Genomic DNA, 27732 nt, shown 5'->3' with positions numbered 1-27732 from the left:
TCTTGTATACAGTACAGGCCAAAGTTTGAACGCACCTTCCCATTCAATGTATTTTCTTTAGTTTAATGACCATTTACATTGGTAGATTCTCACTGAAGTCTTCAAAACTATGAATGGACACATGTGGAGTTATGTACTTACATTTACATTTACAGCATTTATCAGACTTAAAATCAGTAGTTACAGGGACAGTCCCCCACTGGAGCAATTTAGGGTTAAGTGTCTTGCTCAGGGACACAATGGTAGTAAATGGGATTTGAACCTGGGTCTTCTGGTTCATAGGCAAGTGTGTTACCCACAAGGCTACTATCACCCTGTACTTAACAAATGTACTTAACAAAAAGTGGAGACCTGGCCTCCACAGTCACCGGACCTGAACCCAATCGAGATGGTTTGGGGTGAGCTGGACCGCAGAGTGAAGGCAACAAGTACTAAACACCTCTGGGAAGTCCTTCAAGACTGTTGGAGAAGCATTTCAGGTGACGACCTGTTGAAGCTCATCGAGAGACTGCCAAGAGTGTGCAAAGCAGTAATCAGAGCAAAGAAACAAGAATATAAAACATGTTTTCAGTTATTCCATCTATTTTTTTTAAGTACATAACTCCACATGTGTTCATTCATAGTTTTGATGCCTTCAGTGAGAATCTACCAATGTAAATGGTCATGAAAATAAAGAAAACATATTGAATGAGAAGGTGTGTCCAAACGTTTGGCCTGTACTGTAAATCGGTACTTTATCCACTATGCATCGTCATACCATCCAGTACTATACAGTAAAATCAGATGGTTTACTTTATTGCCTTGCGAAACATACCATTTATGGCAGTTTAGACAGCACAAAAAAAAACATTTGGGAAAACGTTGTTATTATTATCATTAACCATTATCACGTTCTCTCAAGTCCACATCAATGAACTACTTCTTCACAGCCAGTTCCCTTAAAATAAAACATTTTCCCAACTTCGTATGTTTTACAGTGCAGGTGCATGTCACCAAAATGCATTTGGGGATGAAAGTCTTGGAAGTGTGGCGATACCAGCGGTAGCGTGGACAGTACGCTGTGCATGGATTGTTTCTAGTAACATTTATTGCTTCCATTTCGTGAGCCTTGTATCGGTGCTACCCCCCTCCAGTTTACATCACTTCACTTTCACTTCCACATTCGATATTTTACACAGCAATATTTTATGTGAGGCCCTGTTTTGTATGTGTTTTATATTTAATCAAACATTTTACAGAAAATCATGGTTTTGTAATCAGCGTATCTCGGTCATAACACCCCAGCCTACAACTGATCCATAACTAATGCAGAAGTACACTAGTTTTGTGGGTTCTCTCTATGAATGTACAGACCGACCAGAACCTTCCTCATCTCCTGATTCCATCTTTTGCCCCACACAGCAACACGGGGCTTCAGGTGTTGATCTGGGGATTCACTCATGACTCTGTGAAATGCTGCTCAGAGAGAACTGGAACCGAGGTGAAAAGCGTGAAAGGAGTATCAGAGCAGAACCGATGCCCGTAAAACACGATGCAAAGTGAGGTCCTGAACTCAAAAACTCTTCTCATTCAAATGAGGCTCAAGCCCTTACAATAGGAGACTCCTGCGTTCAAAACAAAACGAAAGTGTTTCTCATACCGTCAAAATATTATAAAGGTAATATATATAAATATATTAGCTGCATGGTGAGGGTCATTGACCTTTTCTCGCAAAAGAAAATGTAACCTCTTTAATACACGCTGGCGAACGGTGATGCGGTAGCTCTCCAGGGCAGACTCTGTTTCACTACTGACCTTACGCTAAGGTTCCATGTGAAAACCAATGCATTGTAATTACTTGTATCAGATCACGAAGGATGTGTTTGTACTACAGGGAGTGAAATATCATGCGGTAATTATGAGTGGGGCTCATTTCAGGACTAATGAGGTAAAATAATACGAGTTCCTGCTGGTGAAAAGAAGTACTCCGCTGGTCGACGTGCGTATCCGGCCTCCTCTACATTCTCCTACTGAGCAACCAGGGCTCAGTACAGTTTACCTGTTACGGTCTTTACCGCCGTCACACACTTTTACACACTAATGCAACCATAATCTGCCCAAGGTGGCGCCATGTTGCCAATTTACACCGGATTACTACAATTCCGACAGTCCCTGCAGCACCTCTGGGACCACAATCTTGCTCATTTTAATTAGCAGAAAACCAGTTAACAAGCAATCCTTTTCTTGTTTCTACCTGTTGAGACATAAATGCTGTGGCAATACTGAAAACAAGAAGACCACAAAGTCCCAGGTTCAAACCCCACTTACTACCATTGTGTCCCTGAGCAAGACACGTAACCCTGAGTGTCTCTTGGGGGATTGTCCCAGTAACCACTGACTGTAAGTCGCTCTGGACAAGGGTGTCAGATAAATTATGTAAATGTAAAATACAAATGTATATGTGTGTGTTGAGTGTACGTGTCTGTTGTGGAGATTTTTGATTGTGCGTCTATGTCACATTCCTCTTCAGAAAAAAGAAAATATAACCAAAGTGTAGTAAGCTTCTTTAATATGGAATTAAACCAATATTCTTAAGATGTCCAAAAAACAAACTCACATATGAACCAGAAGACCCAGGTTCAAACGCCACTTACCACTCTGGATAAGAGTGTCTAATAAATGATGTAAATGTAAATGAAGGCCTTTACTGATTATATGTAAAAAAAAAAAAACAAGAAATCTGACCCAAAAGAAGAAATGAGCGATCAGGAAGACGTTGTCATAACTTGTTTTCTGGTTGTGAATGTCCATAAATGATCTTGAGCTATGTAGGAATAATTACCTTATAATTAGGAATAACCTACCTTAAACAGTCAACAATTGCTGCAAAAGCTGCAGTTGCTAAGGACATCCTAATCCATCCAATCATCTTAGCTTAGTTTTATTCCTAGTTACTAGGACTTGCCTAGTAACTGTATAAATGGTCAGAGTACACAAAAGTCTCTAAAGGCTCAGAAATACACACAAGCTTATGATGGGCGTAGATGAGAACCAGTCATCATCATCAGGTCGTCTGAGTGGAGAACAGTCTACCTCACCCAGGCCGACCCATACGTCCATTGGGCCCAGCGACTCTGCAACTCTGAAGTCTCCCTGTCAACAAAGCCTTTCCCATCGGAGTTCATTTCAGTTCCTCTCAGATCTGAAGAACTGCTGTTTTCAGATCTCAAACTCATTTAAAAAAAAGAGGAAAAAACATAACAGGGTCTCTACCAGGGGGAGTGCATGAAGAGACCATCCGAGTGCATTCTGCTGGGTGTCAGAATAGCAATAAAGCACTCGGCTGTGAAGTCTAAATGTACAAAAAGATACACATAGAAAAAGAAAGAAAGAAAAGTGAAAAGTGTTAAAAGGATTCTTCAAAGCAAACAAGGAGGGGCAGGGAGCAGGAAGCCATATCCAACCTCAGGGCAATAAATAAATAAATAAATAAAAACTGGTATTTCACTCTTCTTATAATGCAATTAATGTTACATGCAAATAAACATCCAGGATTTTGCTATATAAATCCCCTATTATGACATTTGTTTTTGCTTTTATATCGGTCTTGTTGGTCCCCTAATACTGTATCTGAAGTCTCTTTCCAAAATTCAGCCTTGGTGCAGAATTACAGCCGCTTTTAACTAGTCTCACAATGAGATTTCCCCAGGATGCGCCGTTTCGGTGTCTGTAGCCTTAAACGCTAATGAGGAGCAGAGAGGCGGGACATGGAGGAGAGCGGTCTATAGAAGCAAATGATGTCATAAACTCCATTCACCAACCACAATGTTTGGTGCGGAGAGGAAGTCGTGTCGCTGTTTACCCAAGAAAAAGAATTAAATTAACCCAGAGTCTTGCATGACGGGAAAAACAAACAAACAAACATTTGTGCTCATTTTACATCCAGTCACTGAGCAACTGCAATGCTTCGCACGTTTTCAAGCAAAGTTCCTTTATTAAGGGAGGGGTGGGAAGTGATTTCACTTTGAAGTGAAAGTGAAGTGATTGTCATTGTGATACACAGCAGCACAGAAATGTGTCCTCTGATTTTAAACATCATCCTTAGTGAGCAGTGGGCAGCCATGACAGCAGTGTTTGGGGACGGTACTCAGTGGCACCTTGGAGGATCAGGATTCGAACCCACAACCTTCTGATTATGGGTCTGCTTCCTTACCCGCTAGGCCACCACTGCCCCATGATGACATAAGTGGACAAATTGACCAACTGAGTGGACAAATCTGACCATCTGAGCTGCCGCTCTGAACTGTGAAGTTACTGCAGGACCATAGACAGGCCAGGGGAACTTAATGTTAATTAATGTGAAATAATCTCACAAAGTGAAGTTTTCATGTCAGGGGACCTTTAATGCTGTATTGGAGTAGCCTCCTGGGTAGGTGGAAAGATAATGAAGGTTGTTGCATTAGATATAGTTGGTCATCAGCGTCACTTCTGCCATCAATTCCATTTGAGAATGATGAGAAAAAGCCCTACTCCATCCTGTAGTCACTCACAGAAGCAACAAACGCTCCTCTCTCATTCTCTGGGGGGCAGTGGTGGCCTAGCAGTTAAGGAAGTGGCCCCATAATCAGAAGGTTGCTGGGTCGAACCCCTAACCGCCAAGGTGCCACTGATCAAAGCACCGTCCCCACACACTGCTTCTCGGCGCCTGTCATCGCTGCCCCCTGCTCACCAAGGGTGATGTGTTAAAAGCAGAGGACACCTCTCGTTGTGCCACCGTGTGCTGTGCTGCACTTTACTTTCACTTTCTGCCGTTAACTAAAACAAAAGTGCTAGGGAAACATGTCGCCCTAAAAGCAGGCTAACACACTGCAATGATTGCAAATGAGTTAATAGCACAAATATCTATTTTATTATTTTTTATTGATTATAAAATTTGCAATCAACGACAACTAGATTCATTTACTTTTACACCATTTACCCAATGTCCTTATCCAGAGCGACTTACAATCAGTAGTTACAAGGAGAGTCTCCCCCAAAGCAAATTAGGGTTAAGTGTCTTCCTCAGTTTGATATAATAAAACTGGGCATTTAGGTAACAATGATCGCCAAAAAAGGCTGCAAAATCCTGGAGGGACTGACATACGTCACATGTTCCCTTCTAGCATTGTGCATGACTTCAGACTACATGGTGTAGTTACTCGTCACTGACCTTGACCTTTGACTATCAATTTCCAATTTTGAAGACCAACTTTTAATATATCTGGTGGGAATTTTTTTTTAACATTTATTTTATTTGTGTGTGTTGAGCAGAGAGGGATTCCCAAAGGTTAAAGAACCTTCCCCACCCCACATTTACTACATTAAACCATGTAGGAGGCAGCAGGAGGAGCGCCGCGGACAGAGGAGGGTTTGAAGTGAAGCCAGAGGAGCAGGAAACAGCAGCATGACAGGTGAGGTGAGGAATAGCAGAAGAACCCACCTGCTGAAGTTGGGACCTCGCCATCTGCTGCTGCAGAGAGAGGGAGAGAGAAAGAGAAGAAGATGGGTCAGAACTCAAACTAGATGGTTTTTAATAAAACACCTCATGCTGGCACACACGCGCACATGAATTATGTATTATGCAACACGCATGAATAAGATGAATAAATTAAGCCATAGGTTCTCCTTCTTGCTCACACTCATAAACACACACACACACACACTCAAATGCATATTCACTGTATGCTAATAGCACTGTCACAGTGACAAACAAACACAATTACAGGCTTTGGCACAACAAGTTCACAACATGGAGAACACAAACGGGGAAATGCCCTCTGGATCTTTCTGCTCACAGTGGAACCTCCATTTATAAATGCATAAAAAAATGCTTCTAACGTGCGTAACAATGCTCCAAAATCAGAGCTACATGAATAAATTCTAGGGAAGAAAAATCGCCAGAAACAGCACCGCAGCTCTGAAGTGAAGTCTGCTAAAAACTGCCACAGTCAAGTGCATGGAAATACCCAGAATGCACTTCGGCCACACAACACCACCAGTAGCAGAGCCCCCCGGTTAATCTCAGAGCTTGACCCTGACTTGGACCAAATCTCGCCCTGCCTAGCCTGGAGGACCTGGCCCCCGATCAACACACCGGATTTGGCCATCGCTGTACACACGACCACCAGCCTGGATCCAGAACAAAACAAAGCTGCAGGTTAATAAGCACTTATGAATGAAATTTTCTATTCTATAAGTGTTAAGGAAGGACATGATTAACCAATCATGTGAAATTTGTTTCAATAAGGTTATGTCTATTGCACTATTTTCTATCGTCTATATGTCTTTCGTACTATTTTCCACATTCATGTCTGCACTGGAGGAGTTGCTTTTAATTGATAAATTCACCATGTGGCCATGTTGAGGGGAACACAAACATTCAACACATCGTGGCACACAGTTACTTTGGAGTCCCATAAATACTGTTGCCAGAACCTTGATTATTTCAGCCTAATCCAAAATTCACACAAACACCGAAAACTATTTTAAAAAGGTTAAATTGCAGCAAGAATTTACCTGATCACTTAAGGGGCTCTTTTGACAAGCAATTGTCCTGAAAATTCAAATTTAAAAACACATCAGTCCACATCTCTAAAAGCAGACTTTTTTTTTCTAGCTGCTGGACTATCCCTAGGCTGCATTTCCGTCTCACCTCTGAGCAAAAACATTAGGCTGGACTTACTTTGTTTTGTTACGGATTGTGAATTTGAATGCGAAATGGTTTCCGCTTGGAGCCTCGGGCCCCACCGCCTTTTTTACGAGTGCCGCTTTTCTTCTTTTGTTCAAACAAGGCAGGGTGTGGAAAACACATGTCTTCCTTAGTGTTTGCTGCCATCAGAAATTATTATTAAAATAAATAAATACATTTACCAATAGTGTGTACATGTGTGTGTATGTGGTCAGTCTTCATTATGCAACCCTACTTATGGAGACTGAGTAGCGGAGGAGATCGTAAACCACGCCTGTTTCAGGTCCTCCCCTCTGCCAGCGGCTGCCTTTGTTCTGGCAGATCTCACAAACCTTGAAATTTCACATATTCGCCAATAAATCCCCAAAACAAACTTTTCAAGATCAAAGGAAGGTCTTGTAAAACCCGAGAAGACGGGTCATTGCACGGCTTGGACTCTTAACAAGAAAAAACACTTTTACTGGTCCAGGATTTCTTTGTGATAAGTTCTGTAAAATGACACAGACACACACACACACAGGTATGCTATAATTTCAAAGAGGCATTCACAAAGAGTGGGGTGTCCCTGAGTACAAAAAAACTCAAGCAGCTGTTCATCCTACAGCTGTCCCCATCTCAAGAATCCCACCAGAAAACATTTTATTCTGGATGTTGAGAGTCATTAGTCAGATGAAAGCAAAATCCTTAATAAATGAGTGGAGATCAGTGAGGTCAGTGTAGCAGACGTCGAGATTTTCGTTTTCCTCTGATGCTCCCCAACGGTGGAATGAGCCTCCAAATGTTGCCTGAGCAGCTCCATCGCTCTCCATCCACAAAAACAGAGAGAAGAATCTAAATCACTCTCTTAACAGCCCAATTTATACCTAATGACTGGAGCTATGAAGGTCCTATCTCCAGAATGGGAGCACAACCAACTGTTTGATGTGGATGAAAATGTCCTTCAGTCACCAGTCAACATCCACACTACACTAGAATGGATTCCGAATCAATTCCATAATAATCACGAAAAAATTCCAATAACTATGTTAGTCCTACTAAAACAAATGGTCCTCAGTTTATCACTAATGGTACCACATTTAGGATTGTATTCTTGCAGTGTGTTTGCATAATATAACATTTATTCATTCTTTTTGTGCGAACAGTTTATTGTTTTTTAAATTTGGGATATTGACAAGAATTTAATCAGATGTTTCAAGGTCGAGACAAATGAAGGCAACACAAACATTCAACCTAACGTGGCACAAAAGTTCCAAAATTTCTGAGACTGGGACCTTGGTGATGGAGAGAGGTTGGCACAAGTACTTTGGAGTCCCATAAATACTGTTGCCAGATCCTTGATTATTTCAGCCTAACGTAAATTGCACACAAACACTCAAAACTATTTTAAATCGATTAAATTGCAGCAAGAATTTACCTGGACACTTGAGGAACTCTTTTTGACAAGCATTTTCCAGAATTTTCTCATTTAAAAACCTGGCAACGCAGTCCACATCTGTAAAAGCAGACCAATTTTTTAGGTGTTCAAGAATTTATTCAGGTGTTTAAGGTCAAGTAAAATGCACCATGTAACCTCTCTGTGCTCCAACAGCTGTAAATTTGTCAAAATGTATGGTAGCTCTTTGATTCACATTATGCTGATTTCTCATGTCACATGACCAAGTTATAGAACAAAAATTGTTGGGTGGTTTCCAATGCAAACAGAAGGCATCTCTCACACTCTGAAATATTGAATAACTCACCACTTTCTGACTCTCATCACATCTGGCTACTGTTGATAAATGGGAGAGCAGAGAGCAGCCTGGAACTGGAGACCTTTAGAACATATGGTTGGAGGTGATGAAGGTGTTTCTAATAAAGTGTCCAGGTACTATTTACATTTACGGCATTAATCAGAAGAGAGTGAACAGCATTTTTGTAACAGAGTACAGTGAAAGCAGAGGGTCCCTCTGCCCACAGGTTCCTGTCCTAGTTTACCGAACTGTACATGGTACTTACCAACGGTGATTAATTGAAGCCCTTATCCAGTGTGACTTACAATCAGTAGTTACAGGGACAGTCCCCCTGGAGACACTCAGGTTAGGTGTCTTGCTCAGGGACACAATGGTAGTAAGTGGGGTTTGAACCCGTGACTTTGTGTTCATCCAGTTCACAGGCGAGTGTGTTATCTCAGTTCACTTTGTGAGGCAAAGTGAATAAAATAAAAAAATGTACAGAAAAACTTGGTTCTAGAACTTTGGCACTCGTGATGTCTTCATAAAATCTAAAAAAAAAGTGTGATGCAGAGCGCTGAATACGGGAAATGGCGAACGTAATGATGGGAACATCAGCTGTGCTATGACTGGCAACGTCCCCTCCGCTCCTCCGTTTCAGCGTCGGATAGTGACAAGGTCAAAAGCAATCAGGGAAATGGATCTAATCCCCACTTAGAGCTGAGGCGTGGAGACTGACAGGCCGGTACCTCAGAAAGCCCCGCCCCCCAGGAGCCAACAAATCTTGTTTGTGTCTTTCCAGACATGAGTGGATGAGAACAGAGGTGCTTTGCTCCCATAATAAATGACAGATGAACCCCTTTTTTTCAGAAAAAAAAGCAGGAGTTCACCGTTACTATCAAGAAAGTAAAGAAAGATTGTCATTGTGATACACAGCAAGCACAGCACACGGTGACACAACAAAATATCTCCTCTGCTTTTAACCATGAGTGAGCAGTGGGCAGCCATGACAGGCGCCCGGGGAGCAGTGTGTGGGGACGGTGCTTTGCTCAGTGGCACCTCAGTGGCACCTTGGTGGTTCGGAGATTCAAACCAGCAACCTTCCGACTACGGGTCTGCTTCCTTACCCGCTACGCCACCACTGTCCCAGCATCACCGTTACTGTTCTTGATCATCTCTCTATTGGCAAAATTATATTTATAAATTCCTAATAATAAATCAATAAATGAACACACAAATTTAGATCAAAACAGGGTACTTTCTGTGACTTGTGGCCATATGGTTCTTATGATGGTAATATCCTCAGTGCCAAACATCGAAACGAAAATATAAACTGCACACATCCGTAGCCAATGAGTGAACAGCATTTTTGTTACAGAGGACAGCGAAAGCAGAGGGTCCCTCTGCCCACAGGTTCCCATCCTGGTTTACAGAACTGTACACGGTACTTACCAACGGTGAGAAGTTTTAAGAGAAATATGCCAAAATGGAAAAAAAAAAGTACGTAGATATTTTATGAATATGAAAGTGCATTTGAGCATCAACTCCCATCTGCTAGCAGAGGTGCAGCTGCGAAGCGACTGAATGATGCCATAATGTTTGATAATGACACTGTGTACACATAGGCAGCTGAAGAGAATAATTACAGCATAAATACCCATTAAAACACCCTCATTGGAAAATGCCTCTAAACCAACAGTGAGATGTTAATAAAGCGCTCAGAGTGCAGGAAATCATGATCTGACTGCGCTCTCGTTGCAACATCAGAGACACGCAAGAACCAAAGTTTCTCCTCAGGTTGGCCCTATTTGACGGTCACGTGACACAAGACTGTCCCTGAGTGTCACGTTTTGTGCCAGACAATCACAATGCAGCTCCCGCCACTGTGGCTTCAACCCACGTCTATGTGGGAACCGAGAGGAATCCTGAGTGGAACGAATGGGCGTGCTGTGATGTGGGACTCGTTTGAAAGCGCTGGCTGCGGTCAGGCTGCCTTTTGACTCTTCTGCCTTTTCTATTGTGGCCTTCGGAGAGAAAACCACCAGGGTTCTTCTTATTATTAGTCTTTCAGAGTGTTTAGCAATGTTGAGAACATTTTTTAAACTGTCACAGCGGCACAGGGCAGGGAGGGCACAAATGCTCGACTTGGGGAATAAAAAAAACACAGAGCCGCGTGACAGAAATAGACTAGAAACATACAGGAACATTTAGAACATACCACAGGTGATGGCAGCGAAGGAGATTACATTCACATTTACATCTAAGGCGTTTGGCAGACGCCCTTATCCAGAGAGATGTTACCATCGATGAAGTGATCAGTTCTGGTTCACTAGGACCCCCAACCATGAATACAATCTTTTTATTCACTCTGTTGTAGTTTCTATACATAAGTCAGGCAATAAGAAGGTTACAAGTTCATCTAAATATTCTCTAAAGAGGAAGGTCTTGAAAGTACTAGGGCCCGGAGTAGCCCCTTCCGAACCGGATCCTGACAGTTGGCACAAAATATTGTGTTCCAGGTTTGTCATGAATGAAAATGCCTTTGAATTATTACACAATTGCATCACTTCAGCAGACCTCAAGGTGTTTGTGTCCGTTGATTGAAGCGACGTGGGTCAGGGTGAGCTGTAGAGGCGTGGAAAGATGGGATCTTAAAAAGCTCTGAACCCCACAGCAGTAAAAGAAGGTATCGAGATTGATGGAGGAGGAGGAGAAGAAGGATCTGAGGGATGCGAAGAAGATCAAAGCGATATGGAGGTGCCGGTTTATGAAGGTTTCTTGAAAGTGAGAAGCCGAGTCTTGAAATCAATCTGCCGTAAAGACATTCCTCCGGTCCTCCTCCGCTGGCCACATCATCTGGCTCGCATTAGATTATTTAGAGACAGCCCAGCACATCATTTTAACTTCGGCAAGACTAATTCACACCCTGTCAAAGCACCGAGAGGAACGCTCTCCCCGTCTCGTCCTGGAAAGTGCATGAAATGTGTAAGAAATGCGTACGCCCTGAAGTCTGTGGTAATTGGGGCGATATGGAAAATGACTGCCGGTGAATGGGTTATAATGCGCACCATTCAGCTGTGTGCGGTCAAAAGCCTTCAGTGGTTACGTTCTAATAATTCCTGCTTCAAAACGTCTGTCCGCGGGACCTCCGCTCCACCAAACCCATCGCTTCGCGCAGCGAAAGGCCTGCCCGTGGCTGTAGGCGGCGATAACTCCATAATCCATTCCTCTCTTCAAGTCGAAGTCAGCTCTCGTTCACAAAAGAGGTCACTGGCGTTTACAATTGAACAAACCTTCAACAAATATCTGCATAAATCTACCACGGTCCGAGAACTCCCAAGGCCAAAGAAGCCGTTTATCTCTGATGGTTGCTGCTAGACAGAGAGGTAGTGGTGCGTTCAACTTGTAATGCAATACCATTCAGGTTTATTTTTTCAAATTCATGGTATGACCCCTTTTTAAAAAAAAAAAACCAGAATGAGCTGCAGACAAAAAATGGTTGAAAATGTTTCTTTTTGTATAAATATCATTTGTTCTAAAATCTAAAATTGCATTTTTAAACCAAAAAAACTCTTCACGTCAATACATGATGTGGCCTTTTCTATTTGTCCGTATTATGCTTTAGATGTCGGAGCCCCAATTGGCTTTGTCCGAATGCAAGGAAAGGCGGCCTTCTTCTGCCTGCTCCTGGACCCAACCTACCGGAGGTGTCCAGGACCGAGCTCCTGTAATCAGGGTCCTGTGACACCCGATGGCTTTGATTTGCAGGTTTGCTCTGACTCTGTTGAGGCCATTTAACACCCTCTGGTGGATCTGCAGTGGTCAGGCCCGCAAGTCCTTAAAGGGCAGCGGAAAATTCCGGAAATATGTGGCCGGGTCAGACAACATCTACACCAGTTAATTCATTTATGGCTTTTATAAAAACAAGCCACTAAATAAGGCATGTGGCAGGTTGGGGGGAAGTGGGGTTACAGTGCAAGTCGCACCGAAGGAGCAGAGGAGCAGAAAAGAAAACAGATGAGAGGAGGCGTGTGGAGAGAAGAGGAGGGGGGGGTTCCAGAGGACGGCGAGGACCTCAACGCCGCAAGAGAACAGCGGCGAGTCGGATGCCCATCTGGTCACTTACCGACTTCCCCCTTACTACCAAACACTGGCCCCGAGAAGCCCCGGAGACACTCACATGTGAAGGCCTCGTTGCTGAGGGCCGTGAGGCAGGCGTTCCCATTCTCACATGGGTTCGGCTCGCGCGTCTCCCCTGAAAACAACAACAGCAGGAGGGGGTCGTTAGCCAACCGGCGCTGCTGATTCATCCACAAGAAACTCGCATGATGTGGGAAAAAAAAAAAAAAAAACGAACGGGTGGGTGGGAGTTTCTACAGGCGCCTGGTTTGGCGTGACTGACGGCACCAACAATTTGTGTTGCGTTAAGAAAGATTCACCGAGTTCGCTCAGCTCAGTTGGAGACACCAGTTAGACATGTGAGGGCGTAGCAGCCCTCACATGGACCACTCAGTCCATTCAGTCCAACAAAAAAAGACACGGAACTTTTCATACAGATACAATTTTACTTACTATACCCTTCCCAACAGACAGGTGAAAAACGTCTGGGGGCGGATTTTCCCACCACAAGTGTGTGGGCCCATGTTCAGTAATGCCGCATTCACTATGACACACCCATCAGAATGCTTTAAAGTGAAAGTGAAGTGATTGTCATTGTGAAGCACAGCACATGTTGACACAATAAAATGTGTTCTCTGCATTAAACCAGTCACCCTTAGTGAGAAGTGCTCAATAGCACCTCAGTGGCACCTTGGCGGCTCGGGATTCGAAATCTGGGTCCACTTACCCACTAGGCAACCACTGCAGGACAAATGTGGTTTTTATTGATTTTTTTTCCAATTAGAACATCATCAATCAAAAAACAGATCTGGTGATTGATTTCCTGTATTAGTGTTTTTGCGCATTTGTATTTGGATGTAAGCGACAGAAAGCGAGTGAATGTAATGATGTCTCTAAAGATGTTGTTTTGTCGTGGTGTGATATTGACCACATTATAAAGGGTAATGTCAGCCGCTCTGAGCAGAAAATCGGGCATCGGTGCATTAGGAGTGATATAATCACACTTGAACAGTCCTTTGATGTTTTGGTGTTTATTTAGGTAAATTCAACTAACTTTTGTCCCATGACCAATGTGCCAGGAAAATATGGTCCACAATGTAAAATGGAAGTGAAAAGAAAGCATATACATTCTTCATCATTGCAACCTATACAACAATTCAGATCTGTGGTCCTCCTGCAAAGTTGGTAAAATATTGGCAGACGTCGCTGAAGCTGAGAGGTTGAAGACACCAACCACACAGAAAGGGGAGATGTCGAGATGGTGCTCTGCACCACACATCAGAGCTCTCGGTTCTCGCGCGCATCTCCATATGTTCCTGAAGCAGCACTCTCCCACGAGGTGACAAGTGTGACAAATCACCCTGCGAATTATTAATATTTCCCAAAATAGGCCGATTTAATTAATCCTGGAGTTGCTGACATGATTTAAAAGCGGCGTGCGACCATTGGTAGATGGGTGCATGTGACTTCCCAGCATGCGATAGGCAGTGCAGGAATCTTACACTCACTCTTTACAGGGATAGTCCCGTTGAAGCAAGTCTAGGTTAAGTGTCATGCTCATAAAACATTTATATTAATCAGCATGAAGAGTGATGCTTAGCAATTAATTGATATTAGCCACATTAACCGTCTGTAGAGTTACCATTACAACCGCAGTGTTAACAACAACGTATTGGTCCTGCACATCTGTAACATTATCTGACAGCTTTGTTTATTTACTAGTAATATTGTTATGCTTTAGTTACATTACTCAAAAAATTTGATTGTTAAATACCAAAATTAAGTTTTTTTTAGGTTCTCATGGACACAGTGACACTAAAAAGCCCTTTTGTGGCCACATGCTTCGTAGGCAGGTGTCTTACCCAGTAGGCTATTACCACATCAAGACTATCAAACACCAAGGTCTGGTGTCTGACTGCGGGAACAGTGACACAGTCAGGGTCTTTGAAGATGTAAAAGCCTGAGGCCTCCACTGTGACACATGCTACATCTTCTCCACAGCGTCCAGAAAACAAAACGATGGAGACACTGACGGCTTCATTCAGACCTCTGAAGCGGCGACCGCCACCCTCCGAGAGCCGAAACTGTAAACATCTGTAGCTCATTTCCTGCCTGGGACCCGAAATTTTGATTCCCCCCAACTTCATTTTGTTTTTTTCATTCCGCACAACAAGATGAACAAAGCATGCCATGAAAACTTCCACTAGTGCAGTGACTGGAAGTCTGGAAGCTGCGCTGACCCATCATGACCACAATTCAGTCTAACATAATCACAGATCCTCCACCACAGATCTTCAGTCCAACAGACCACTGGAAATTCTCTCAACACTGAGGGAATAAGGTTTTTCTGATGCATTCCCAGACGTTCCGAACACATTAGATCTAGAACTGGGGCTTAAACAGAACATCTTACAAATACATGAAAAGTTCCATATTCTACATAACGCATGAAACTTTAAATGAAAATAGTTGGTCTGCTCACACAGAGCCCACAATTTCTGCCCCTTTGCATCAGAGAGCGTCTGTCTTGTCACAGTTCTGCCAAAATGTGCATGTTCTGTTAAGCACATTTGATTTACCAAGATCACGGTGGGGTGCAAATCTGCAATGAGAGGTCCTGTAATGGCCTTTATCGGGCAAGGCGCTGAACAGCGGTGACGGAAAACGTGACGCTACTGGAAACCAGATCCCACACGAATCCATCCACCAGCGAGGAGAGCTGTGGGAAGTTGACGTCTGGTAACCGGGGAGGTGAAGCCCATGTTCCTCTACGTTCTGCGGCGAGGGAGGGCCCTCTCTCGAGTTTGATGTTGTTTGATACATAAAACATGAACCTGCATTCTGAACGCATGCAGTGAGCCTGTGTTGTAGCCTTTGTCATAAAACCGAATGAGTAACCACCTCATCGAAGGCCCGGTTTTGCCGCACTCTCGTTCGCCTGCTGAAGTTCGTCTGTCATGAGCGCTAAACGAGCGATGGAGTGATGGCGGCTTCGGTGATTACACACATCTCACCAGTGACGACCATAAAAAAGCAGGACAGAGAGGAACTCGAGACAAAGGCGAATTGCCCAATGGCGCAATAAATCGGCCCGCGACCAGGGCAGCCGCATAAAAACTCTGGCAGGTCTGTTCGGTTTTGAGGACAGAAGGTGAAAATCTCATTTGGAAGAAATAGGGGCAGGAGGGCCGTGGGCCCTAACTTCGCCGCGCACGCGCGTCCGCGCGGGCAGGACGATCCATCACGGGCGCGGGAGAATCTCTCCGGTCAGGCCGGTGATTGCTGCCTGTCACAGATGCATCCTCGGGCGACGCCGCTCCGTCCCCCCTATCGGATCCGGTGCCAGAATGATCGATGTTGCAGATGCTGCGCAGATCCCTGCCAGCGCCGTCCCGTCTCCACCCTCTCCTGTGGCCCTGGACCAACACACACTTAGCAGTGAGCGGCGTTCCAAGCGGCCCAGCTGTGGGAAGATGTCAGATAAAACCGAACGTGGGGGAGTCGGTATGTAAAGAGAGCGGCGTGTGTGCAGGTTACATGTCTAAAAAAAAATGGAACAACAATCCCGGCACGTAGACACTCTTGCACCCACCCACACACACACACACACACACACACACACACACACCCAAGGTGATGAGACGCAATTAGAACAGGACCCAGTAGCACGGTGAATCATTAATAGCCTCCTGCATCGCGAAGGAGCTGCGACTTTTTGAGCTCGCGCTGCACGAAGCGTGTGAAAGAACACTTCGCCGGACGTCTCTCCTTTGTTTTCAGAAAAACCGCCCGAGGACAAGCAGCAGTGTGGGCCTCGGACGCCCTGCTCCAATGTAAACAGGCCGCCTGACCACGTCCTGCAAGGAACCCGCGGAATTAAAAAACAACGGGCAAAGAATGTCTCAGATCAGCATAGCATCTCTCTTACATTTCCTGCAAAAGAGATTAATAATGACAGGCCCAGGCCACTGTGAAAACGAATGGATTTCTGCGGACGTGTGTACACGGGGGAAACAGACGGAGACAGGAATGTCTGCTGTGGTCAGCGGTTTGCTAACGTCTGGACACATCAGCGCCTCTTGCGTGTTTTGATAGTATCCAGATCAACAGAATTAGCCGGGGATGTGTTGCCATAGACCGCGCGTTGGCGGGGTGGGACACTGGTTCTCCAGCAGCCCTCTCCAGTCGGTATTACACGGTGCTGGGTTCTCCGGAGGGTCCCTCCCTGAACTGCGGAACTGCCAGAGTTTTAAAGTGCGGACCAATTACCAGACCCTGGGAGATCACAATCAACGGTGCTTTAGGCATAACAGCTTTGTTGGAACCTCCCAAATGTTCAGGTTGCCGTTCCAACACACATTCTGTGATTTCCTGCTACATGCATATCCCAGAATTCCACTGCATATTTCCGGAGGAAAGCAGGAGAGTTCGTAGCCAACAAATCCTGGGACATTGGACTCAGGGTGACAGCCCACACACTCACAACCTATGGCCATTTCAGAGTCAACAATCAAACATCAGCATGTCTTTGGGAAGAAACTGAAAGTGAAGTCATTGTGAAACACATGCAGCACAGCACACGGTGACTCAACCAATTTTGTCCTCTGCTTTTAACCAGTGGGCAGCCATGACAGGCGCCGGGAAGCAGTGTGTGGGGACGGTGCTCTGCTCAGTGGCATCTTGGTGGATCAGGATTCAACCTTCTGATTACGGGTCCACTTCCTAAACATCTAGGCCACCACTGCCCCGGAGAACCCACACCAACATGAGGAGAACTCCACACACAAGTCATGACCCTGGAGGTGTGAGTCCACAGCACTAACCACAACAGAGCCCTGTTCCGTCCATGGCCATTGATTACCTTCCATGATTTTTTTCCCCCAGTTTTTGGCCTTGGTGTGAAGGTGTGAGGAGAAGGAGGAGACACTAACCACTGCGCCACCATGTGGCCAGAGTTTAAAGATGTCACACGCAAAATGGAAAAACTACACGTTTCATTTAGATCCTTCTAGAGTCGTCCGTTTCTATCTCCAAAATGACAGACAGGAAGAAATCACAGTTTACTAGGCGCTTACTAGCAGATCGTGTATTCATGCACGCCATTTCAGAAGCTAACACAGCTGCTACGCGAGCTGCGTCATGTTCGCCAATATTTACCTGCGACCCTATGGCTGGTTTCCACAAAGCTGTAAAAAGGCACCACACTGGTTCTCGCTGTGCACAAACAGCACGGAAAGGCCGTGCCAAGCTGCAGGTAGGGCCGCTGCAACTATTAAGCCAGAGAATTTAGCCTCATTTGGCCCAGTTCCCGACTGGGCTGGAACCAACCTGTCTGCTAATCTTCCCCGAAAAAAAAACTGTGTCAGACACGAGACGGGGATGGTTTCAACCCCAGTCAGTAGTCTGGTGCAAAGGGGCGTCTCCCAGAAAATGACACAGCCTGGACACTGGGGCGGCGTAATCCTTCGGGGGGTGCAGCACATTTTTGGGGGGCATTTAACAGGGTGCAGGGGAGAAGACGCTCGATGCATGCTAAAAATGTCCAGAATGTTCACTGCAGACAGCTTGCCCCACTGTTGCATAATGAAATCTGCAACAACAGACCCTGCAGTCACCAGGTTACTAACAGCAGGTGCCGACAGTGCGTTCTGGCACAGCTCAACTAATTTGGGACAATCGGGAATAAAAAATAAATAAATAAAAAATTCTCTGTCCTACTTCTTATAGTCAAGGAATTAACTACTGCAACCCCTAAAAATGTCCAAAATGTTCACTGCGGACAGCTGCAGTCAAGAAAGCAAAGAAGCTTGCCCCACTGTTGCATAATGAAATCTGCAACAACAGATGAGCAGCAGACCCTGCAGTCACCAGGTTACTTACAGCAGGTGCCGAGAGTGCAACTGGGTCCTTCTGGCTCAACTAATTTGGGACAATCAGGAATAAAAAAAAAAAAAAAATTCTCTGTCCTACTTCTTATAGTCAAGGAATTAACTACTGCAACCCCTAAACTATTTGAGCTACGGAATAGACGCTCGGGATGTTGGTTCAATTCTGAGATGGTCAAGTGTGGGCGACACCACTTTTTTGTTGAAAGGCGAAGGTGAAGAAAACAAAATCTGCAGGTCACATGGTGAGCGGGTTGCGCATCCTACGAACTCAGATCTCCTCGGACCTGTGGAGTCTCTGCATCCGTGCTGGGCAGCTCCTCCTGCAGCGTGTCTGTAGTTAATTCATGTAGCAGAGATGTGCAGAGCCCTGCTCCGGCTCTCTTTTATTGGCCGTGGCTGGACCACCTTCCACTCCTCTGCTTTTTTTTTTTTTTTTTTTTGAGCTTTTGAGCATCTTAGCAGCCGTGGCAGGTCTTGGTGTGAAGGTGCGAGGAGGAGGAGGAGGAGGAGGAAGAGGAGGAGGAAGACTGCTGTACAAGAGTACAGTGGGAAAGTTTCAGAGTTGCTCCTCTCCTCTCTGGAGCAGCCCCTTATTCATCTGATGACATTTCTGGGTTACCTCTCAAAGCTTTTGAGTTTGGCACAGAGCTCCCATAATGAGTACACCCACACTCACCTAACACATGCACACACACACACACACACACAATGTGTGCACGCACACTGGCACATATGCACAAATGCAAAAATACAAAAGCATGCCCTCAAACACAACTGCAGGCACACACTAACATTTTCAGCACACACACACACACTCTACATACAGGTGCCCTCGCATCAAGTTAAATTATCTTTACCCAAGCACGCGCAAGGCTGCGAACGCAGTGGGAGACAATGAGGCTCCGAATGGGATAAAAGACGGAGGCAAATCCTGGGATATTGTGTGTGGATAATGCACTTAACTTCCCCAACAGCAGCATACAGGGAGCGGCGCTGCACACGAGCGGAGCAGCAGGGTGGAAACCCTCACCAAATCTCCTCCAAATGCCACCCTGTCTGCTCCCTTCTTTCCTACTTCTGACTTTGAAGGTGCCACAGACTGCATTTGCACGGCTCATCGCTGAGAATGCCAAAAGCATGTTGCCAAAAGCACGGCAAAACTATAATAATGTTTGATTAACATCTCATTTTAATTTTTTGTATCACAACTGCATAGTGTGCCATATTTAAAAGTGGGTGTGACGGGGTGCATAGTCAGTTTTGACCCCCTAATCAGGCCAAATCTACCTAATCTGGCAACACAAATGATTATAGAAGCACATCCGTGGCATTCTAACTACCACTACAACTAACAAGCTAAAGGTTACATAAAATTAATATGTCTTTGTAATGCAGCACAGTTCTCATACAAATTTAGTTTCCTTTAATAACCACATATTTAATTAACAGGTTTACTGGACGAGTTGCCCGAAAAGGCTAAGTACCAAACTACTTACCTTGGATGTGTCATCCCAGTATAACTTGAGACATTTACTTGATGATGGATGGACAAAGATGAATGTTGTATATCAGGTTTACATGTCAAGCCTTGTATCGGGATACTGATTTGATGTGCTAATTACTAGCTGTGCTTGCAAGGAGCTAGCTTTATTAACACTGGCCACTTGTAGCACACTGTGATGTTAGCAGCACAAGCGATGAGTGTTGGGCCATTTCTTGTAACAGGATACTGATTGGATGTGTTAATTACTAGCTGTACTTACTAGTAGCTAGCTTTATTAACGCTGGCCACTTGTAGCACACGGAAACGTTAGCAGCGCAAGTGATGAGCGTTGGGCCATTTCTTGTAACAGGATACTGATTGGATGTGTTAATTACTAGCTGTACTTACTAGTAGCTAGCTTTATTAATGCTGGCCACTTGTAGCACACGGTAACGTTAGCAGCGCAAGTGATGAGCGTTGGGCCATTTCTTGTAACAGGATACTGATTGGATATGCTAATTACTAGCTATACTTACTAGTAGCTAGCTTTATTAACGCTGGCCACTTGTAGCACACGGTGAAGTTAGCAGCACAAGTGATGAGTGTTGGGCCATTTCTTGTAACAGGATACTGATTGGATATGCTAATTACTAGCTGTGCTTGCTAGTAGCTAGCTTTATTAAAGCTGGCCACTTGTAGCACACGGTAACGTTAGCAGCACAAACGATGAGTTTTGGGCCATTTCTTGTAACGGGATTCTAATTGGTTACTGGTTGGATATGCTAATTACTAGCTGTGTTTGCTAGTAGCTAGCTTTATTAATATTGTGCACTTGTAGCACACAGTGATGTTAGCAGCACAAGTGATGGGTGTCGGGTCATTGGCTTGTTTTGTGTAGAGCTTAACAAATCAGCTAAATAAAAGAGAATACAACCACCACGGCTTGATCAACGGAAAACAACAGACGTACAAACATGCCCCACTGTGGCCTCGCAGCCCGTCCATAACGGATTCCCTGAGGCAACGACGGCAGTTTCCACAATAACAGGCCTGCCTTTGATGTGCCGCCGCAGCCGAGCAGCTGAAGTCGGACTGGATACGCACAAGCCAACGCCGACTAACAGTGCGATCGGAGCAATGGCCCTCTTCCACAGACGCCGCGCAGCTCCTTTCCGTACGACCTACATAACGTCTGCAGCAGTCACAGAGGCACGGGACTAATGAGAGTAATTAAAGGACAAATCAGCCCATAAATATGTGTGCACACGACACACAACGTGAATCACGCGACTGCAGAAACAGAGGAAAACCTGACTGACCTGGATCAAGGTCAAGCTACACTGTAAAAAGTGCACACATCCAAATCCTAACTCTGATCCTCAAAACCCCGTAAGGCTTTAAACCGATGTCGCTAGGTTCTTTAAAGACTACTAGACACAATTATTTTTATTATTATTATTATTATTATTGTTGTTGTTGTTATTCGTTTAATATCCAATGTATCCATTCACAATGAAGCGCCGTAGGCTAATAATTAACATTTTGACTTTCCTGCTTTATTTACTGACAGCAGCTGCATTTTCTTTTTGATGTAAAGACTCCACTCTCGACACCATGAGAAGATTACAGCTGATTCGCCGGGAAATATTCCTCGACTGGGAATAGTGAGGGAAAAAAACGAGCGAGAACATATTTAGATTTCATGAAGCACAGAGGGTCTAATTTCATCGGCACAAAGAGAGTTGAAAGAGTTTTTTTATTTCTTTTTTTTTTAATATACCCAGGAACATTTTTATCCATGTTTTCTTAAGATGTCGGGTCACTGAGAGGCGAAACGAATCACAAACTTAATATTCCCTGTCAAGTTCCAGGCGTTCTTTCCTTCATTAGCGGAGAAGGCTTGTATGTGGGCGTGGGTGCGGAGGTGGGCTGATCTGGTTCCTGCCGCGTTGGGGGCAGCGGGCGCGCGAACCCGGGCCTAAGCTCCCTGCACTCTGCTGTTCAAACACTTCACCCAACTTAATATAGCAAAGCCTGCTGGGATACGGCATTTAGTTGAGTGATTAAACACGAATGAAAAAAATGATTAAACTGGGTTCATTAATCACTCATTAAAGGGATAGCGGTTGCGGAACATTCTATATCATTAACATTCCACAGCTTTCTATACCATTAAATTGCTAAAAACTCATTTTGCAGATAGTCATGCCTGGCGAGGAAAGGCATTTATTTATTCCCAGCAAAGCAGAATGTGATCTTTTCCACTGGAAGGATTTTTAAAATAATGAGACGTCCTGCATTTCATTAGGCCCCAAAAGAGGCAGAAGTCACCAAAAGCACAAACAATGTGGCGGAAAAAAAACAAAGCTGCCTTTGAGCTCGGGAGCAACACGTGACCTGACGAATCTCCACAACGCCATCAGTTCCTCGCGCCCACCGCCCGTATCGCCTCCGTCCAGTCGACAGCAGCTGAGGAGGTCACTCAAATGTCACGTCTGCCCTGTTCGATTAAACCATTCTGAACTCGTCCACAGCACGGATGATACATAAAAAAAAAGAGAATAGAGCACGCTAAAACACACATTTTACACAGAATAAAAATCAACATCACACACACACACACACACACACACACACACACACACACACACACACTCTGAATCCAGACCCCAGAGGACTGAAACCACAGAAAGAATAACAAGTTCAATGCAAAGACAAATACCAGTGCAGCCATTATGCTGTCAGCACAGATGAAAAATGGCCCCGTCTCGGCGAATTAATATGATAAAACGGATTTAGCGGAGAAAGTGAGCGCCGCAATCAGGAAAATGAAGAAATAAAGAGAAAAAGAACACATCCAATGACGTTCCGTCAGCGCGAGAAGATTAATTCCAGTTCCGCTCTCCGCCCCCCAACAGACAGTGCGCCGGAGAGAGGACGCTCGGCCCATTACGGGGAATGATCTCATGATTTAAAACTCGGCCATTTATGGCAGGAATGAAGGGCACCTACGTGGGCTGCCTTAAAATGTCACCCTGGAATCGCTGCTGACCTTTCCTCCCGCAGCCAATAACATCTCCTCCTCTCTGGGCGTGTTCGTGTTACTCTGCTTTATTACGCCGTTCAGAAATAGGTGCCCAGTGTGAGAAGAAAACGAAACGCAGCAACCAAATATTAACAATCATCTGGAACATATAAAAAAAAAAAATTTATTTTATTTCTGTTCGCATTAGTTATCAATGATCAATACTACTTACTTTATGTCACTCGGCCAAATGCTTCAGCAGCAGTCAAATCCAGGGATGGAGCTTGTTTGATGGAACATGTTTTTTAAAATTTGAATTTCTTCCTTCAACTTCGACAGATCACTTTGTGATGAAAAATATAAAAATTAAACTGCCGTGTAAAAGTGCAGAGCTGTTGGGCTTTGCAGCTAAATAACCAATCATTCTGCACTCGTGGTATCGTTACACAAACACCGAACATCGTGCAGGGCGTAAAGCTACGAAAATGTGAAATGTGTACAGAGACGTGGTTCTAACAAGCGTAATCAAATTCAGATTTTATTTGTCACATACACCGTCACACACGGTATGATATGCAGTGAAATGATTTGGCGGCTGCTGCAGGCCACAGTGTTGCAAATATTGCAAGTATACAATGAACTAATATGCAAATATTGCAAACATAACCAGATGTTACACTTTTATGTCTTTAACATAAAACATGAAATGTGTGTAACAGGTAGGGTGAAGATGTGCAAATGAGTGAAGTCAAAGTATAAAGTGAAAAAATTGGTGCAAGAGTAAAGAATTTGTGCAAACGGGCGTAATGGACGTTCACGTGACTATGTAGCAACTGGCTTCTTCTCCTGCCGATCTTCTCTCTGCTCACAAATTAGCTGGACGGCCGGAGCCCCCCCCCCCCCCCACCCCCCCCAACAAACGCTCCCGCAGGAGAATATCGACGTTTTTCCAGCGGGACAACGTGATACGTTCCAAATATTTGAACGGGGCGTGGGCGACGGGACGCCGTGGGGGATGAAAGATGTCGCCCCGGCCCCAAGCCGGAGCTCCGAGGCAATTTGTTTGAGAGCCCGCCGAGCCGGCAGGAGATGGATGTCGATCTTTATTTACCCCCCCCCTCCTTTTCCCGGCAGGACCTGAAAACGTTGATGCCGTCAACACGCTGGGCCAATAAACAGTGGTAGTGGCCTAGTGAGTAACACACTCACCTATGAACTAGAAGACCCAGGTTCAAATCCCACTTACTACCATCGTGTCCCTGAGCAAGACACTTAACCCTGAGTGTCTCCGAGGGGGACTGTCCCTGTAACTACTGATTGTAAGTCGCTCTGGATAAGGGCGTCTGATAAATGCAGTAAATGTGAATGTAAACACGATTGGTACTCCGCCGTAGACACCCTGCAACGGTGCGGAGCCTCGTGCGGAGGCCGGAGAGCGTTCCCCATGAAAGATTTAGTGGCGCGCACCCAGAACCTCGGGCCGCGCGTGAGAACCACGCTCCGAGCGGACGTGATGAAATCATTTCCACTCCCGCACACCTCGACGCGGAACATTTCGTCTTCACTGTCCCGGTGCCGACTTTCTACAAACCCTGACCAAGGGGGGAGAAAGGCACCCCCCGTGCTCCTAGCAGGAGGAATTCTGGGAATCCGCTGCTGCGTTTCCATAAGATTCCTGGAAAAAGGCACCTCAAATCCCCCACGGCACAACTGGGCGGAAACATTGGACTGGAAACGGAAAACTTGTGTTCTAGAGTGGTAATTCAAGCACCCTATAGCGAAAAAAGCCGGTTCCACAGGCAGGAAAATACTTCCGGTCCTAACAGTGAAATGGTCAGCAGGCTGATACCAGCGGAACCTTAAAGAACGTAGAACTCCCTGACGTCCTCGATGGAGCGGACAGCTCGGTTCTAGAAATGTGAGGATCAGAAGGAACGAGGAACCTTTTAAACAGCGCATCAGAAGCTCTTTTGGATGTATATAAGAACATATGTCATCATGATCACCAGATTGCGTGATATTACAATGAGGGATAAGTCGGTGGGTTGTGTGTGTGTGTGTGTGTGTGTGTGTGGTCCCTCAGCACCGGATTATTATTCTCCATGCGTGGAGAACCTGAATCAGAGCGGCGCTCAGAGGCTCGGGCACACTGGCACCGCCACAATTACAGCTCGGAGCTCCGCCGGACCCGGGCGAGCCAAGGCAGGCGGCGCGGGAGGGGAATACGTGGACCGTGGAAGCCACTCTGTTCCCAGACTCCCGTGGTTTCTACACGCTGTCTAGAATCCTTCACCTGCCGTCCAACTAGACTCGGGCTGGTAGAGCTGTCTGACCTGGGGATGACCCATGGGAGACCGTGGAATTATCGCGGCAGCTGGAGAAGGAGAGGATCTTTTCCCTTCATGTCAGACACATGATCGCAGAAATAACCATCATTTCCATCCTGATGATTTGGCCAGATGATGGGTTCTCGCAATACCTGCGCTCCCCGAGGAGACTCGGGCAGAACCGCCCACGCGACGGAACCATCCATCCCCGAAGACAGCCACACACGCACACACACACGCACACACACACACACAGACACAGACATAGAGAGAGAGGCTGTCAGAAGCACATACAGCCCCACAGGTTCAAACGCAACAGACACGAACAAACGCGCGCGTGCACTTTCAACACGCGTGGCGTGGAACGGCAAATGCGCACTGCGCGATCGGTCCGCGGCATCACCCAGCAGGCTGCGTTATTCCACACTCGGCAAACAATGCAGGCGCGCGCCGCGGTGGAATGCGTAATAACGCGTAATAACGCGTAGCGCCTCACCTTGTGCCCGGTGCGGGACGGCGGCGCTCAGGTAGAGCAGGAGGGAGAGGAGGACCGGTCCCATCCCGCCTTCGGCTCCGGGCTCCAGGCTGCGCGGCGGACGAAGTTCTCGCGTCCCCGCGGAACGGCGCGTAACTCCCCAACACCGCGCGGCGCGTAAAATCCGCTTCTCGTCCGCGAAGGAGGAGCGCGCTGAGCGGACACGGGTGCCGTGCACCCCCCACCCCACGGACTCCGCTTCCCTCTCCGCACCGCAGCGGCGAGAGGTCTCGGACGGCGGGAGATCGGAAGGTCCGCGCTTCTCCCGGTCGCGCTGCGCGCTTCTGTGCCGCAGACGCTCGGGCAGCGGCGCTGTTCGCCGACCGATCGGCGCTCCGCCCCTGCTCGCGCCGCGCCGGGGTGGGACCTGCAGTCATCCAGCCTCGGGACGGAGGGTCTCTGCTCATTCATCCATTCATTCACTCCCCACATAACAGGTTCAGTGAGTTGATCATAATTCGGGTTGAAACGATCACTGGCCACTTTATTAGAGACCCCGACCGTGTCTATCCACCTTTGGCCATACTGATCATTCAAGGGTCATTTTCTGACCTTAGGACAGTAATGTCTTCAACAGTGACGTCTGAAGAAGATTTTTTTTTTTATCTGATGATGCACTGGGTGGGAGTATGTAATAAAGCAGCCAGGCAGGATATTAAGCCCCTCAGACAAACTGACAGCTTGACAGCTGCTCGTAATTGACAGCTTCTTGACTCTGTCGTTCTTCAGATGGGAGCGGGATGCGGGTCTGTTCTGACCAATGAGCTTTACAGTTACATATTTTCAACTTTTTTATTGTCACGTCCAGTGGATACGGAAAGTATTCGGACCCGCTTAATTATGTCACTTTTTGTTAAATTGCAGCCATTTGCTAAATTCATTTTATGTTCCCTTTTCCTCATTAATGTACTCACAGGACCCCATTATATATATATAACTATATAGCCCAGCTGTGTGGACTTGATTAGGAAAGCCACACCACTGTCTATATGAGACCTTACAGCTCAGAATGCATGTCAGAGCAAATGAGGATCATGAGGTCAAAGAAACTGCCTGTAGGACGCAGAGACAGAATTGTGGCAGATCTGGCCAAGGTTAGAAAAAAAAATTCTGCTGCACTTAAGGTTCATAAGAGCACAGTGGCCTCCATAATCCTTAAATGGAAGACGTTGGGGATGACCAGAACCCTTTCTAGAGCTGGCCATCTGAAGAAAAGCCTTGGTGAGCGAGGTAAAGAAGAACCCAAAAGATCACCGTGGCTGAGATCAAGAGATGCAGTTGGGTGATGGGAGAAAGTTGTAGGGAGTCAACCATCACTGCAGCCCTTCACCAGTCGAGGCATTATGGCAGAGTGGCCCAACAGAGAAAAACCAGGCACTGCTCATGACATGTCCAATACAGTCCCAACAGTGAAGCATGGTGGTGGCAGCATCATGCTGTGGGGGTGTTTTGCTGCTGTGGAGACAGGACGACTGCAATCGAGGGAGATATGAATGCAGCCAAGTACGAGGATATAGTGGACAAAAAAACCTTCTCAGCGCTCAGGACCTCAGACTGGGCTGAAGATTGACCGTCCAACAAGACAATCACCTTATTATTTTAGCACAGGGCTAAAATAAAAAAGGAGTGGCTTCACAACAACTCTGTGACTGTTCTTAGCCCACCAAGATCCCAGACTTAAACCCAATTGAGCATCTCCGGAGAGACCTTAAAATGGCTGTCCACCAACGTTTACCATCCAACCTGCCAGGACTGGAGAGGCTCTGCAAGGTGGAATGGCAGAGGATCCCCAAATCCAGTTTTGAAAATCAAAAGACTCATGACTGTATTAGATCAAAAGAGAGCTTCTACTAAATACTGAGCAAAGGGTCTGAATACTAAGGACCATGTGATATTTTTCTTTGCTAATAAATCTGCAAAAAATTCAACAAATCTGTGTA

At 45.7% G+C, this 27732-nt stretch overlaps 1 protein-coding gene across 6 annotated transcripts in view; it reads right to left on the bottom strand.

Moving 5' to 3' along the window:
- Window positions 1–26126, bottom strand: part of edil3a (EGF-like repeats and discoidin I-like domains 3a) — a 90343-nt gene extending 64217 nt beyond the window's left edge. The window contains exons 1-3 of one of the 6 annotated variants that reach the window (XM_028996845.1): window positions 25754–26126; window positions 12542–12670; window positions 5459–5488 (exon numbers count right to left, since the gene is read on the bottom strand). In XM_028996845.1, the coding sequence (XP_028852678.1) occupies window positions 5459–5488; window positions 12542–12670; window positions 25754–25817 (223 nt within the window). In that variant the 5' untranslated portion in view covers window positions 25818–26126. The remainder of the gene's footprint in view (window positions 1–5458; window positions 5489–12541; window positions 12671–25753) is intronic. The other 5 variants (XM_028996846.1, XM_028996847.1, XM_028996848.1 and 2 more) reach the window with 5 other exon arrangements.
- Between the last annotated feature and the right edge of the window lie 1606 nt (window positions 26127–27732).

The sequence above is a fragment of the Denticeps clupeoides genome, chromosome 11, assembly GCF_900700375.1.
Source record: "Denticeps clupeoides chromosome 11, fDenClu1.1, whole genome shotgun sequence".
Taxonomy (NCBI): Eukaryota; Metazoa; Chordata; class Actinopteri; order Clupeiformes; family Denticipitidae; genus Denticeps; species Denticeps clupeoides.
The sequence above is the reverse complement of the archived record's forward strand: the minus strand, read 5'-3'. Positions and strand labels throughout refer to the sequence as shown.